Source organism: Lactuca saligna, chromosome 5 (genome assembly GCF_052625555.1).
Source record: "Lactuca saligna cultivar CGN05327 chromosome 5, ASM5262555v1, whole genome shotgun sequence".
NCBI lineage: Eukaryota > Viridiplantae > Streptophyta > Magnoliopsida > Asterales > Asteraceae > Lactuca > Lactuca saligna.
The window spans coordinates 47,966,818-47,980,370 of NC_136421.1; the positions used below are offsets into that span (position 1 = coordinate 47,966,818).

General features: G+C 36.6%; 1 protein-coding gene across 1 annotated transcript; it reads left to right on the plus strand.

Annotated features, from left to right (window-relative positions):
- The first annotated feature begins 4,181 nt into the window (after positions 1-4,181).
- LOC145045266 (uncharacterized) lies at positions 4,182-6,124 on the plus strand. The gene is made up of 5 exons (XM_078993603.1): positions 4,182-4,313; positions 4,887-5,014; positions 5,515-5,597; positions 5,661-5,730; positions 5,938-6,124. Exons 1-5 carry the CDS (start codon positions 4,182-4,184, stop codon positions 6,122-6,124), a joined length of 600 nt encoding a protein of 199 aa, XP_078849729.1.
- Positions 6,125-13,553: the final 7,429 nt, after the last annotated feature.

The following is a 13,553-nucleotide window of genomic DNA, read 5'->3' on the forward strand; positions in this document are numbered from 1 at the left end:
TGTTCTCAGGATCGCGGGAAGGCACCGACTTGATTGCACACACCAGTGAAAGAGTTACGTTTTTTTGTGAAATACATTGTGAGAATTATGTGATTTTAAATGAACATTATGTTTTGAGAATTTACGTCGTTACATTACACGAAACTGACACGAAAATAATCAGGTTAACAAGGCACATCAAAATAACTAAACAGGTTGGGTCAAGCCGTTTTAACCCATTTAATGCCTTGACATGACACAAACCTGAAACAACACGACACGTTTTCCAAGTCTAATCATTACAGTGATAAAAATGTTATTGACACACATACACTAGAGGTACTTTATAAGTAAGGTCCTTAAGTTTTAATTCAAAATTGAGAAACACGAACAAATATATAGGTGAGAATAAACCCACTTATCCAAGAAAAACAATATAGAAAGATAGAGAATCTCATATCGAAACAAAACGAATGTAATTTACTAATTCGTATTTCATAATGGCAAGTCACAATAGAGAAACAATATATGTGAACTTATAAGATGATGCGTATGGGTCATGGCGTTCTCGTTATTGTCGACGTGGACGGACCTTAACGACGTGGTAATGGGGGGAACACCGCCCCCACTTTTCGTTTCTTCTCGTTGCATCGTTTCCCGTGCTCATTACGACTTGGCAAAACGCGTAATTTTGAATAAATGGACCGTTTTAACAACGATTAAAATGTTAAAAAAGTTACCAAACCTTATATAAATACAACTTTAATTTCATTTTATACATCTTTCTTTCTCTTATATTTTATAAAGAATTTCATAGTTTCTTCTCAATCCAAAAAATGGATCAAAACCCAAACACCCCCCTTCCCCTCCATCATCAAACCCAAACACACAACCAAACACAACATTACCTCTCGGATTTGCGGGTTATGAAAATTATTTCAACATTTTATCGCCTCAAGGATCACCACCAATCCCATACCAAGGCGCCACTTTCAATCCCACTTCACCATCACTGCAATTTCCCAACTCAACTTACCTTGAACAAAATCTTTTTGGTCAAAACCCAAATTTACAACAATTTTTTTTCCTTACTTTTGCTTCGATGCAACAAACAACCAACCAACCACCACCTACAACACAACCATCAGTTGAAGTAGAAGCAGGAGGTAGTACGAGAGGGAAAGGGAATATAAAACCGAAAGGGAAATCGATAGCGGTTGAAACAGAACATGCAGACGTTCCACAATAGTGGATACCGTAGGAGGAATATGCTTTGACGGCGGCTTGGTGTACTACTTCAATAGACGAACTCCGCGGAAATGGAATGAAGAAAGGAGCTTATTGGGGGGCGGTGTGCGACAAGTTTCACACTATTTTGAAGAAAAATTTGTATCGTAACAATGACATGTTGAGCAGCAAATGAAGTCAAATAACTAACTAGTGCCGTAAATTCAACGGTATTTACAACCGACTTCGTGCGCAACAGCAAAGTGGAACAAACGACTTCAATTTGTTCAAATCTGCAAAATAACAATATCGGGTCGAAATGGGAGATGTTTTCGAGTTTGAAAATTCATGGGAGTTGTTGCGAGCGGATCCAAAGTGGAATAAAATGCCTACATCGTCGGAGGTTCAATCCAAAAGGTCTCGCAATTCAAGCTCGATCGACGTGTCGGACGCACAGACTCACATCGACCTAAACGCCGACAACAATGAGATCCTGGATGATATCAAGGAGATATCCCCACCATGACAACCGCTTGGACACGACAAAGCGAGGCACGCTGCAAGGCATGAAGAGGAGGTTAAAGCGAAAGCAAAAGAGGCGGCGAAAATGAGAGTGAAATTCGACGAGCACAATTTATTAATAGAAGAAAAAAATGACTTGAAACGTCGTTATTTGGAGTTCCTAGAAAGGAAGACACAAGAGAAGCAGGAGCAAAAATAGAGGGAATTAATGACACATCAGTTGTTAATTCTTCGGACGAGCGATGAGGGTTTGGCGCCTGCTGATCTAGCGGTGCTACAGACGATGAACGAACAAATTAGGAAAGAAATATTTTGGTTAATTAGGATTTTATAAGTAATTTGAATGATATGTTAGTTATTATTTTAGGTTTAAAATTATATATATATTTTTTAATTGTAATCATAATTTTAGATTTTAAATATTATGTCTTTTTTTTAATTTATATTTTATAAAAATATATTTATTTTAGTGATTAAAAAAACACAAAAAGGAAAAAAACATAAAAGAAAAAATAACAAATTCGAAAAAAAAAACATATTTATTCTCAAAAAGTTGGTGTTGCATCTTGTTGCTCATTTCCCCACTTGGTGTTATAACACCATTTGCTTATGTGACATGTGAGGTGACGTAACTTGTGTTGCATCTTCTTGCCTACACCCAATGCTCTAAGGTAGCAAGTCTTAGGTTGTGTTTGTTTTAAAAAAAAAGCTCTTCTAACCTCTTAGTGTTGCGTGACGCAACACACGAGCAACATTTTTAAGTTCGCAGCAGTTTGTTTTTTTGCAAACTTCGGGATCAAAAACCTCTTCCCGTCCTCTTCCCCACACAACATTGGGCTTGGCTCTTCTAACTAGTTCTAACCTCATCTAAATAAAAAAAATACCCTACTCCCTAAACAAAAAAACGCCGCTCCAGCCTTCTTCGTTCATTCGTTCTTCTTATTCTCGGCACCCTTCTCATCGATCTGAAGGCCGACTCCAACCGCCGCTGCCACTCCCTTGCCGGCCGTCGGTCGCGGTTCATCCTCCCTCGTACAGTCGCCGCTGCTGCTGCCATCCTCTTCAACATCACGTGCGATCTTTGCTGCCATCATCTTCAACATCAGGTAATTTTTTTTTTCTTTTATGATTTCTTATGCAATTGAGTACCGCTACTGATATCTTAGAGGGCACCAGTGAATCGGTAATCAACAAATAAAATACAAACTTTTTTTTCAACAAATCTTAAATCTCCATATAATATTATGCCGGTGGATCAGGAACTTAACCAAAAAGGAAAACTCATTCTATAAATATGATAGTTTGATTATTTTCTATGTAAATCGGATGCAAATTATAAAGGCTAGCCTAGTGTCTAGAAAGCAATTTACTACTTTACCTGATCTTGAAATTGAAAGCATATTCAATATTTGCATAAAGTAAAAGCAAGATATAAACTATAAAGAAAAAATAGAGATCATAGATTAGATGTTTAAATTCAGCATATAAACTTGCTCAAAATTATATTTACATATACGAATTTTTGTGTTGAATTGTTATGAATGTTGGGTAAATTCATAATCATTGCTGAAATCATATACTTATATGCTGAAATCATAAACTTATATGCAAGTTTATATGGTGAAATCATAAAAGTTAATTACTGAAATGTTATCACTTGTATTTCTTGAATGGAGATCAAGTTTATGCTTATATGCAAGTTTGTGCTTAAATCGTTAAACTTATTTATTGATTGTGTTGTATAATCTTTGCTTTTTTTTTGTTCATTCATGATGTATTGTTGTTGAATATGCTAAACTTATTTGTTGATTATGTTGAAATATGATTAATCTTTGTAGTTAAAGTATGTATTCTATATTTTTTTGTTATTAGCAATGGGAGATAAACATATATGGACCAATGAACAAACAAAATGCTTATTGCAAACTTGTATTCAAGAAGTGCAAACCGTGGGTAGAAAAGGTTTGAGTTTGCACAAACAATCATGACACAAGTTAGGAACAACCACTAAGGAAAAGTTTGGCGTGGATTTGAATCAACGACAATTAAAAACTCCAATGATAACCTTAAAGCGAAATACACAGAATGGTTATACTAAAAAAAACAAAACTGGAAACCTTTATAATCCACAAACAAATACTTTTAACTTAACAAATGAGGAGTGGGAGGACTTTAAAAAGGTATATATATATATATATACACACACACACACACACACATTTATATGTATATTTTTATATAGTTGCCATTTATTCTTATATTACTTTTGTTACATTGATTGCGTTTAGGGACATCCGAAAGCCGCTTCTTTGAAAACCGTCCCATTAGTGTTTCCAGAGCTTTATGCAGAACTCTTTGATGGAAACAGTGCATCTGGTAATCTCAGCTATGCCACATGCCAAACACCATCGGGACATGGATCATCTTCTTTCCATGGCGCACCACTATAGATTATGGACGCCCCTTCCATTAGCATAGATGAGGATGATTTCTTTTCCAGTCATACTAGTGAGCATTTTACTCAACCTCCACCTTCTGGTGCTTCACCTTCTGCTGATTCACCTTCTGGTTACCCCAACAAAAGGGTTAAACCCTCAACTCCTAGACCTCGAGCTCCTAGTGCCTAACCTGATCCACCTTCTTGTGCCTCGCCTAAAGCTTCTATTACTGGTGATGATTTAGCACTGGAGATGCAAACTCTACACCATTTGACTCAAGGGCCAACAATTCCCCAATGTTTAAAGAAGCTTGAGTTGCTCAAGTTAGACCCAGTAGACCCTCTACGATTTGCTGCGTACCACATTTTTGGTAGGACCATGAATATATAAGAGATGTGGGTAAATTTGCCTAATGATCCACAAATATTAAGAGGATGGATCGAGATGACAGCTACACGTTTAGGAGTTTTAAAGGATGGAAAGATTATCTGTTAAGTTTATTTGTTTTAGTTGTTTAGGTTTTAATTTCATGTTTTGGAACTATATGGTTATGCTTTTGGTTATTTGCTACTTGAATGTTATTTGTAGTATTTGGTACTTGAATGTTACGTTATGTGGTACTTGAGATGTTATGTTATGTTTTTTGGTACTTGAGATTTATGTTACGATTTTTGGTACTTGAATCTTATGTTATGTTATATATGTTTTGTTGATTAATAGGTTTGTAATGGATCACGACAAAAAGATACTACTCATAATTCTTATGTACTTGTACGTCCGCTACTTTTGGAAGAGGGTGTCAAACGAGTGCGGGACAACGATTCAGAAATCACGGGACATGAATTTACGTTAGAGTTACTTCACCGTAATCCTCTACAATGTCTTGAAGTGCTACGCATGTCCTGTGAATCATTTGTCTGACTATGTGCTCATTTTAGAGTAAACTACGCGTTAAAGGATAGCAAACATGTATCGGTTGAGGAGAATATGGCTATGTTTTTGATGATGATCGGTCATAACCAATGTTATGCGATTATCAAGCGGAGATTTCAACACTCAAAGCAAACAATTCATAGTTATTTCATGAAGTGTTGGACAAAATGTTGCTTTTTGCACATGAAATTATAATACCAACTTCTTTTAATTCAAATCCAAATATTCTGGGACATAATAGGAGGCTACGACGGGTGTTCAGGGGAGCAGTTGGTGCACTTGATGACACTTTGATACATGTTGTTGTCCCCGCAAACAAACGAGATTTATATAAAAGTAGGGGAAAATATGATTGTTACCAAAACGTATTGGCAATATGTGACTTCAACATGATGTTTACGTTTGTTGTGGCCAGTTGGGAATGGATAGCACACGATTCTAGAATTTTATCAGCAGCATTAGCAAATCCACATGCACCATTCCCGCTTCCACCACCAGGTAAGTTTATGGTCATTTAAATAGTTTTATCTTAGTTTGAAAAATAAATGATTTTTTTTACAGATAAATATTATCTTTGTGATGTCGCGTATGCAAACATTCGAGGTTTTGTGGCACCGTACTGTAATGTGAGGTATTGACTTGGATATTTCTGTCGAAGACGTTCATTAACGAATAAAGAAAAATTTAACCACACGCACGCATAACTTCGGAATGTCATTGAGCATGCTTTTGGTGTCTTGAAAGCACGATTCTCTATATTGAAGAGGATGACACCATTCTCGTTGGTTACACAACAAAATATTACCCTAGCATGTTTTGCGCTTCATAATTTTATAAGAAGAGGGGGACTACATGATGAGTATTTTGCACGATATGATGAACAAAATGTTTCGGTTCGGAATAACAAAGCAGCCATTGATAATGATGAAGATGAGATTCCAACACATGATATTGCAGCGGACCGTGAATATATGATCCAATTACGGGATGAAATTGCCGAACAATTGATGCAAAATATGGAATGAGAATTATTCGAATTTGGTTGTATGAATTTTATTTAAAAATGTTATTGTAAGACTAATATGGTTGTTTGAATTTTATTTCAATGTTTTAAGACTACAATTATTAAATTTTTGTTATTAAAAAACCATTTTCGGTTTATTAAATTAATTTATTTTAAATTATTTAATATCTACAGCAACCTGCAGACGTTAAAAAAACAAACATGATTCTCATTACAGTTTGCAGCATTTTGGTCCAGCTCTTTACGTGTCATCAATCTTTCGATTGCAACCTCTCAATCGTCTTCATATCTATACGATAATAAGACCGCTCAACACTTAGAGGGTTGGGTAACCTTATTTAAAATTGTTTTTATCACTTTTTAACTTATAGCTTTTTAGCTTATACAAGTGTGAAAATGAAGTTTTTAAAAAAGTATTATGGATTAGTTTATCGGGTATCAAAATACTATAAATTGATAAGCATCTTTTAGTATTTCACAAAAAATGACAAAAAAAGGCTTCCCAAGTATCAAAATACTATAAATTGATAAACATTTTTTAATGTTTCACAAAATAACCAAAAAAGTGCTTCCTAGGATGCTCAATAGCTATAAGTTATAAATAAATTTGAAGGGGTTAGTAACTTATTAAAAATGATTTATCTCCAGTTCCATACCGTCATATACTATTTTTAAGAAATAATCTATAAAAACATTCACTTTAACTTATATCGGTTTAGAATTGCTAATAATTAAAAAAAACTCTTTTTGTAAGCTTAACTAAACACCCTTTAATATTTGATTTTTGCTAAACATGTAAACCTAAATCACCAATGTCTCCTCCTCTTCTATGCATATTTTCTATTTTAACTCCTTTGATTTAGGTTACCGTTTTGTGATATCATATTTTTATTATTGCATGATTTGGAAATTAGATAGAAACAAATTTGGGACAAAAATATTAAATACTACTAGTACATGATAAAATCATGCCCCCATAAATAATGCTTATTTGGGTCGTCCCTCAGGTCACCTTGGGCCGGGTTTGCTGAACCCTGCTAAACCTTTAACATGGTTGTATCTTTAGAAACTAACTAAATAATAATAATAATAATAATAATAATAATAATAATAATAATAATACTTTTAACAAAATATGTTTTAAAGAAAATATACGTGACATGTGTCTCATAACACCCACAAAGTAGGGATAAGCATAGCTGGGTACCCGCCTCTAGGGCTGTAAACGAACCAAACGAACACGAACAAGGTCTTGTTCATGTTCGTTCGTTTAAGTTAGCCGAACAACAAACGAACACGAACGGATAAACGAACGGGATTTTCTTGTTCATGTTCGTTCGTTTAACAAATTACTTTGTTCATGTTCGTTCATTTATGTTCGTGAACATGCTAAACGAACATAAACAAACAAAGATAAAAAAAAACACAATTGAACATATATGAACATAAACAAACATATAATATAACAATATTGTCACACCCCAAAACCAGGAACGGCGGAAACGTTCTGGGACGGAGGACGTCATGTATAATATCAACAACAATGCAAAGTAGTAAACAAGCAACAACATCATCCATTGCATTAATAATATAATTATTATACAAATATGTTCTGTCAAATTTTGATAAACACTAAAGCATAAATCAAAATGAAAGATAAGTCTTGAACAAGCTCCATCTTCCTTTCTCCTTGCATCGGTACCTGTCTATGATGACCTGAGGATACAAGTAATTTTGAAAGCGAGTATCAGCATTGAAGCTGGTGAGATAATAAGTATTTAGTGTCTTAATTTGTATGTAAGAATTTGTAAGTCTATGTATTGTAAGAATTTGTAAGTGTATATGGATTGTAAGTGTTTGAAAAACCTTAGAATCCCTATGATTCCTTCTAGTATATGAAGGTGTCTTCTACCAAGACCTAATTGTTCTGTGTGTGTGTGTCTCTTGTAAGAGGATGTATTTTCCAAAGTATAACTATCATTATCCAAAAATATAGTTTGTACATTAATGTTTAAGTGAGGTTATCACTAAAAATATGTAATGGAAAAATCAATGTAGTACTATAGTGTAGTGCCGAACTACAACCGTACCTATTACCTTAAATCTAGGGTAATACTTCCAAGTACTGTAGTATTTGATATAAATAACTACATCGATACTCAATTACCTTATTTGAGGGATAAGGTATAATGTGATGTCTAGATCCCAGACTATACGCTCCCCTATCAAAGGGATTTTGGGACCTACCCACGACCCCTGCATGAATGTAAGCCGTGAGCATCCACATTACTAATGATCATGTATACTCGATATAACTATCACAATTGCGGTGTGATTCATCAGTATAGTTAGATCCTGAACCGGTTCCGTGCTATAGCCCCTAGTGACGTCTATTCTATGTAGATGTAAGTGTACTCATGTAAGTGTGATCATGTAATTGTACTCATGTAAGAGCGATCATGTAATAGTACAGTAGTGTACTGAAATGTTCTATGTATGCTAGCTGTAATGTGTGTTCTCTCTATGTAGCAAGTATAGTAATGTAATCATTCTAGTATAGCTGTATATGTTCTCGTCCTAGTATAGTTGTATATGTTCTCGTCCTAGTATAGTTGTATATGTAATGTACTGAAAAGTTCTAGAAAGTATTGACTCATGAATGAACTGACTCATTGTATGATATCGCGTTCTAGTAATTATTCTAGTATCTTCCTAAACTACCCATATGGTAGTTTACTAGTAATCTATCTGGTAAGTATGGACATGGATGTATACCCTTGCTACCCAAGGGCATATGTTGAACTGGAAGGACCTTTTATGACTATATATGTACACATGATATATAACTAATATTTAAACGACCTTTGGACGAATACTCAATATCCCACCAGACCACATCTCAAGACGCGAAAAGGAAATAGGGTGGATAGCCTTCCTAAGTCTTTTAAACATTTCTTATATAACTATACATATAGAGGCATGCATATTATAATATAAAAGCATAAATAAGTTTTGTAAGACATTTGAAATATAAGTATTATTTTAAGAAAAGATCGACTTGATGTCAATCTATAAAACAATTTGAAGGCATAAGTTTAATAAAACAGTTTAAGTATAAGGAAATATTTGTTTGAAACACAGTTGTAAATAAGTTTCAAAGGTAATGTACGGAGTAAGCTGTACAATGTAAAAAGGAGTTTAAAACATATAAAATGTTTATAAAAAGTCATTTGAAGGAAACTGTTTGGTAAAACGGCTAATGAGTAGCCAAATCATTTGAATGTTGTATATTAATCACATGTGATTGATGTAATAAGTAATATAATCCTACTTACTAATCACATGTGATTGACATAGTAAGTAGCATGATTCTACTTGTATCCCCCCCCCATAAAACATTTAAAAAGAGTTTAAAACATTAGTTAAGGGGTATGAACTCACCTGCAGTATGTGACTGGAATTTCACGGACTGTTATCGTACTGAAGGATCGGACAAGTGCTTGGTGTCAAGTGGAGACTTAGACACATACAATGATCCTATATAAATAATTAGTGATTATAACACTAATTATACAAGTAATAACATTTAAGCGGGAGGATAACACCTTTGGTCAAGTGCTAGGAGGCTAAAGGGTTGCAACAAAGGAGTGCAATGCCCCTATTTGGAGTTTAAGGTCAAAAGACCATATTCATTGGAGTTTACGGCCCAGGGGAGTAAGCTCCTGGCCGTAAACTCTCAACCAAGTCTTGAAATGATGCTTACAATTACTACAACTCTAGTGGGAATTTATTCAAGGCTTATACAAGTGTTTGGGCACCATATTGACTCCTTTGGGGAGTTTACGGCCCAAAGACCCTTTTCCCTTGGAGTTTACAGCCGTAAACTCCCTTGGGAGGGTGATTATGGTGCTTTCAAGTCTCTATAATAACTAGGAACAGTTCTAGGCTTTTGTACTCGGCTTTGGAAGAGTTTATGGCACCATTTGGTACCATTTCTTGGAGTTTATGGCCATAGAACCTCTTGGGCCGTAAACTCCCTCACACATGGGGTTCTAAATGTTTTAGCTAGTCCATAACTCGTCTAGGTACATGCCCAAATTGTCTCATGGCCTAAGGAAGTGTTTAGGGTGTCCTTTGACCCCTTTATGGGAGTTTACAGCCCAAGAAATACTCTTGGCCGTAAACTCTTCAATACTTGTGCTTTTCTTATGTTTCCTAGGTCCTAAACACATTAATGTATTTGCCAAAAATAGAGTCCAAGCCTTTGGGGGTGATTAGGGCACTTTTAGCCTTTGAAAAAGGGGTTTACGGCCCAAGAACATATCCTTGGCCGTAAACTCCTAAAACTATATGGTTTTGATTGATTTCTAGCCTCTAATGTTCATACATAAAGTCCTTAACTAGTTGCCTAACAAGGAATTGGGACTAGATGGCCTTTAGGCCTTGTTTTGGAGTTTACACCCCAAGAACGTTCTTGGGCCGTAAGCTCCCGGATCTTGTGTTTTGGACATGTAAATAATGTTATTAAGTATATAACAAGAATTAAAACACATCTAGGGAAGTAGACTTACAATCTGGGATGAAAACCCGAAGATCCGTGAGAGAGAAATTGGCTTTTCTCTAAATGGAATTCAACTAATGAAACAATTTGGTTCAGAATTCTATTTATAGTCCTGAGATTTTTGGCAGAAAATATTTCTATTCTCGGAATGGATTCTAATGACCTAGGGTAATGGAATTTACAGTGTTGCACAAAATCCTAGTGCAACCACTCTCCTAATATCCCTTTTTGGTGTAAAACCCTGAAACTGCCAAACTTATATTCTAAGTCTGAATTTTCACTGTAACTGATCTACATCTATTGGTTTGATATGGTTTATTCAGAATGGAAATTTCGGGTTGTCACATCATCCCCCTGTTAAAGGGAATTTCATCCCGAAATTAGAATTTAGGCAAGGAAGTATGCACGAATGATCGAGTTGTGAGGAGAAAACTTCCTAAACGATTGGTTCTAGCGCACTTAAGTAAAATCGGGCTCTCGGTTGGCATTCTAACGAACCTTCACTAACTGGCGACGGCATTGCTTCGTCCGCTTGACCTCTCGGTCGAGGGTCACTACGGTTCTAATACGAAGGCGAGGATCTCGACGACTGGACTTGCAAGAGTCCTAACGGAAAGGTATGGTTTCACGATCGAGAAGCGAAGAGTAGAAAGTATGTTACTGAGTTCGCGGAGTAGGTCTAGTTTGTGCGAGGCACAGGACCGATTTTGATAAGAATCCCGGAGGTCCTGTCTACCTTGGATTTAGCTTTCCACGCTTTACGAAGCGTATTAAGCCATTCCTAGAGTGAGTTATCTTAAAGAACTTGGTCACTCACTTGGAATCTCAAAGGTTCCTTTTCTTGTGTAACCTCCCAATCAAAGGCCACCCCTTGCTGGGTCAAAGTCGTACGAGTTCCTGTAGTTTGCGAGGAGTTCTGAATGAACTACAGCGGTAGGTCGGTAAGACCTAGAATCTGGCGAAAGAATGTCGGCGTCTCTGATGTCGATAAATGCTCAACGGTTTTTGACAAATTGTAAGAGTGCTCAGAATTTCTCACATTACTAACAGTGTGTCTTTAGAAATTTGACTCTTCAATTTCAAAACTCGTGCTTTGAGAATATCGCTAAAAGTTCCTCTGAAGGAAATGTTTTCCCATGGGTTCCTTCTTACTACAAGGGTAGATAAGTAAGTCATTACCTGGAGAAATGACGAACTGATCCAGGTAAGAAAGACGTACCCTACTCGTTTTAGCTCATAAAAGCTATGGGCGTATTGGTCCTATCCGAAGGGTATCACTACGGACTCGAAGTGTCCGCATCGAGTTCAGGAGATAGTCTTCCAGACATCTTTCCCTAACACTCGAACTGGTGATATTCAGATCCCAGATCCATTCCTGGAAGTAGTTTCTTTCTTTGCGTTTGCTCAACCATTTTGTCTTCGGGCGGCAGAGATAACGATTTCTAATGAAAAATCTCGACGGAGTCCTCGATAACCGAGGTACATACAATGCGATCCGTCGATCTCTGGAAGAATATGACCGAGGTTCTCTAGGGTGAGAAACCTAGTCTTCTAATTCTATTTATGTGTAGTTTGCTAAGTTGTCCAAACTGTTCTCGTATCTCCGTGGGTGTTTAAACTATAAGGTGATCTGTTTACGGGAGTCATACTGGGTTCTATGCTTGTTCTCATGACGATGTGATTACTCGTACTTAGGCAGTTCTCCGTCCTGAAGTTCATATTAGAATTCATACCTAGTTTCACAATCACCCTTTCGTGTATACAAGTCATATATAATTAAGGTTGAAAAGGTAGTCGAATAACTGATTCTTCTTTAAGCTCACATCCCATCGGGGAAAAAGAATTTAAAGTGGAATCATCAATTCTAAACATATAGAACCTTGATTATATATCACTCTTATGCATACATTCTTCAGTGATAGATCAACCGCATGAATCCCTGGATTAAACTTGACGTACTGCATGAGTGGTACTTCGGGGATTTCTTCGGAAAGAAAATAACTAATAGGTACTCCTGACATGAGTACTTCGGTGTTCTGATGTGACGGTTTCGCTGGAAAAGTGATCTAGAAGAAAGAGGTGTACGTATGAAGCTGTTTTCGTGAGGATCAAATTGAATCAAGTCATATGATAATGTCGAAATCATACTGAAACTTAAAGACATTAGATTTGAACATATGACATTTACAGACAAAACACAACCGTGCAACCATGAACAAAGTTACAGTACTTTAGATTTACCACAAGACTATTGCTGCGAATAAGGTATACTACAAAAGACAAGTATACGCAGCACGAGAGTCCTTATACAGATAGGATCTCGCAAAAGGTAAGACTCTGGTTGCACTAGTTCTAGATAATTTATAAGTCTGTTACAACGAAACGCCTTAATTGCATTTAACGTGGTTCCAGAGCAGGCTCTCCTGTAGCTGTGATCCTGAGAATTCTCCCATCTGCGCCAGAGTTCTTTGCTATCGGGCAATCTTTCTTGAAGTGCCCTACTTCCCCGCATTGGTGGCATGCCTGGGTAGTACTAGCTTTGGCGACGGGATTACGGTGTTTAGCCAGAGTTATGTGGATACGAGTGCCTTCCTCGTTACTCCACCTTGAAAATTGTTTCTTAAATTGTTCTGCGTTATAACTCATCTTGTGTGTAGGGTTAATCCCAATGAAAGGGGCTTGAGTGATGGGTCGTTTCTGTGCTCCACAGTCACGAGCATGGTGCCCTATGTTCAGGCAATTGCAACATTGCATCTCATGGCAAGTCCCATGATGATGGAAACCACAAGTATCACACTTCGGGAGTTTTCCCTCGTATGGCCTGCTCGGTACTGGGATGGCAGGGGTTTCCACTTGTTGCGGTTGCATA

What these genes read in the sequence shown, in the direction of transcription:
- LOC145045266 (XM_078993603.1), top strand. Translation starts at nt 4,182, where the DNA reads ATGGACGCCCCTTCCATTAGCATAGATGAGGATGATTTCTTTTCCAGT. An exon ending in ATCACGGGACATGAATTTAC is followed by an intron (nt 5,015 to 5,514) that starts GTTAGAGTTACT and finishes TGTTGTGGCCAG; the next exon opens with TTGGGAATGGATAGCACACG. An exon ending in GCACCGTACTGTAATGTGAG is followed by an intron (nt 5,731 to 5,937) that starts GTATTGACTTGG and finishes TAATTTTATAAG; the next exon opens with AAGAGGGGGACTACATGATG.